Source organism: Lycium barbarum, chromosome 7, assembly GCF_019175385.1.
Source record: "Lycium barbarum isolate Lr01 chromosome 7, ASM1917538v2, whole genome shotgun sequence".
In the NCBI taxonomy this organism is placed as follows: Eukaryota; Viridiplantae; Streptophyta; class Magnoliopsida; order Solanales; family Solanaceae; genus Lycium; species Lycium barbarum.
Window position 1 is genome coordinate 1,464,850 of NC_083343.1, and position 2,941 is coordinate 1,467,790.

The following is a 2,941-nucleotide window of genomic DNA, read 5'->3' on the forward strand; positions in this document are numbered from 1 at the left end:
CCAATAATTTCGCAAACGCCAGGTTGCGAGATGACAGTAGGCACACATGAGACCATCTAGAAGAAGCATCTATTAGGACCATAAAATATCTAAATGACCTACTAGGGGGGTGAATTGGTCCACAAATATCTCCATGTATACGTTCCAAAAATTCAGGGGATTCAAACTCAACCTTTGTAGGTGATGGCCTAATAATTAACTTGCCTTGATAACAAAAAGGGTAAGAAAATTCATTGTTTAAAAGAATCTTCAAGTTCTTTAATGGGTGCCCATTTGAATTTTCTATAATTCGTCTCATCATTATAGATCCAGGGTGTCCCAATCGATCATGCCAAAGTACAAACGTATTGGGGTCAGTAAACTTCTGGTTTACGACAGAGTGTGCCTCAATTACACCAATTTTTGTCCAATATAAGCCAGAAGACAGAGCAGGAAACTTTTCTATAACAACTTTCTGGCCAGAGACATCCTTGGTGATTCCAATATATTCAAGATTCATCTCATCCATTGTTTTAATATGGTATCCATTTTGACGGATATCTTTAAAACTTAATAAGTTCCTTCTGGACTTAGGAGAGAACATGACATTGCTTATAATGAGTTTTTTTCCCTTAGGTAAAATTATGATGGCTCTTCCGAAGCCTTCAATCAAACTAGTACTACCAGATATGGTATTAACATTTGCCTTACCCATAAGTAAATGAGTAAAATATTTCTTGTCTTTGAATATCGTGTGTGTAGTAGCAGAATCAATCAAACAAATGTCTTCATAATTGGATTTTAATCCAAACTTGCTTTGAGAATAATCCATATCTTCAAGTGAAATTACATACATAAAATTAAATGAATACCCATTAAATATTAACACTTATACACATATAAAGTCAAGGAGGTTAGATAAAAATAGTTTCACGTATTTTATCCGGTAAAATGAAGTACTGACATATTCATTACCATGACTCGTGCAAAAAACAAGTTGACAAGCTATTCATCCATGTGACTTGTTACCACATCCTTCCAATTAGAAACTTAATAAGGTATAGCCACGTTATACACATCTCAATCTATGCTAACAAGCTACAGAATAAAAGTACCAAGAGACATGAATTAAATATGTAACTGTAAAAATGAAATAGCATAACACTCCAATTTATACCACTATATTTGATAAACCAATTCCCATCTTTCCAGTTCGCTCTTTAGTAGTATATTAATTCTATTATACTTCAAGTATAAAGTGTAGTGATTAAAAGAATGCAAAGTGTAGATAAAATGAAAAATCTTGTCGGCCAGAGGAATAGAAGAAGTAACAAGATATAGATAATTCAAACTCCATTGAATTGATGTCATAAGTTTATAAATCTCCCAAAATACTCACTGAGCCTCTATTTTATTAATAACTGACTATAACAAACTTACTAAATCTAGACTAATTAAAAATAGTACTCATGTAAATAACTACTGTCACATGGTCTTTTATTCATCAACTATTACGACTAATAAAAATTAAAATAAACAACTCAATCATCTCTAACCACAAAAACCATCACCAATCAAGTGATCTATCTTTCGTTCAAGGTGCTCAAAGAAATCTGCTACATCCAAGTGTGTGATGTCAATTTGATTTTCAGAGATAAAATTAGCTTCGGAATTTTTCTCTTTTCTTTTAATTGATGCCTGATAAAGCTCAACCAAGTGCTTTGTCGTACGACAGGTACGTGACCAGTGTCCACTTCCACCACATCGATAGCATTTGTTTTCTGAGCCAAGTGCTTCTGGCACTTCATGCCTATCATCCTTCTTTTTCCCCTTTTGGTGGTGATTTTTCTTTGAAGAGTGATTAACACCAGGAAAATAATTTCTTTTTTTGACCATTATAACGACCACGACTATTATTATGACCACGATCGGGGCCACGACCTTTTCCACGCCTAGAGTAGTGGGCATACACCTCATTCACTTCGGGGAGTGGTGCAGCGCCAGTAGGTCAATTCTCGTGATTTTTCATCAGCAAATCATTATTTTGTTCAGCCACAAGAAGATGAGCAATCAAATCACAATACTTTGTGAAGCCTTTCTCTCGATATTGCTGCTGCAGGAGCACATTCGAGGCATGAAAAGTGGAGAGCGTCTTTTCCAGCTTATCAGAATCACTAATCTTTTCTCCACATAGTGTCAATATAGAAGTAATTCTGAACATCTCAGAGTTATACTTCATAACTGATTTGAAATCTTGTAGCCTTAGATTGATCCATTCATGTCGTGCTTATGGGAGGAAGACCATCTTCAGGTGGTCATACCTTTCTTTCAAGTTTTTCCATAAAACGAGTGGATTCTTAATAGTAAGATATTCAATTTTCAGGTCCTCATCAAGATGATGACGCAAGAATATCATAGCCTTGACATTTTCTTGGTTGGATGCTTTATTATTTTCTTTAACTGTGTCTCCAAGACCCATAGCATCAAGATGGATTTCAGCATCTAGCACCCATGATAGGTAGTTCTTGCCCGAAATATCAAGGGCAACGACCTCGAGTTTTGTAAGGTTAGCCATAAAATAGAGAGAATAAAAATACGGAAAAGGGCCAAAATTACCCCTGAACTTTAAAAAATAGTTCATCCATACCCTTCGTTATACTTTAGGGCCAATTATACCCTTACAGTTATACTATGGGATCAATTATACCCTTATGTCTAACTGCTGCCACGTGGCATCATCCTAGCCCTTCAAAATTATTATACCCTCAAATAATTTTTTACCCACTAAAATAACTCAATCCGACCCGAATTTTTTTTCCGAGCAAAAATAATACAGAATTATTTTTATTTTATTTTGCTGGAAAAATTATCCGTATTATTTTTGCTGGAAAAAAAAAATTCTGGTCGAGTTGAGTTATTTTAGTGGGTAAAAAATTATTTGAAGGTAAAATAATTTTGAAGG

General features: G+C 34.7%; 1 protein-coding gene across 1 annotated transcript; it reads right to left on the bottom strand.

Moving 5' to 3' along the window:
• Positions 1–1,987: 1,987 nt before the first annotated feature.
• Positions 1,988–2,554, bottom strand: LOC132602738 (uncharacterized). Its single transcript, XM_060315515.1, has 2 exons — positions 2,301–2,554; positions 1,988–2,192 (listed from the first exon to the last, which is right to left on the bottom strand). The coding sequence occupies exons 1-2, from the start codon at positions 2,552–2,554 to the stop codon at positions 1,988–1,990; spliced, it is 459 nt and encodes a 152-aa protein (XP_060171498.1).
• Between the last annotated feature and the right edge of the window lie 387 nt (positions 2,555–2,941).

Bases quoted from the DNA above. Each gene is read 5' to 3' on its own strand.
- LOC132602738 (XM_060315515.1), bottom strand. From the start codon at position 2,554: ATGGCTAACCTTACAAAACTCGAGGTCGTTGCCCTTGATATTTCGGGC. The intron at 2,193-2,300 runs GTATGACCACCT...TGAGATGTTCAG, and splicing joins TGGAAAAACTTGAAAGAAAG to AATTACTTCTATATTGACAC.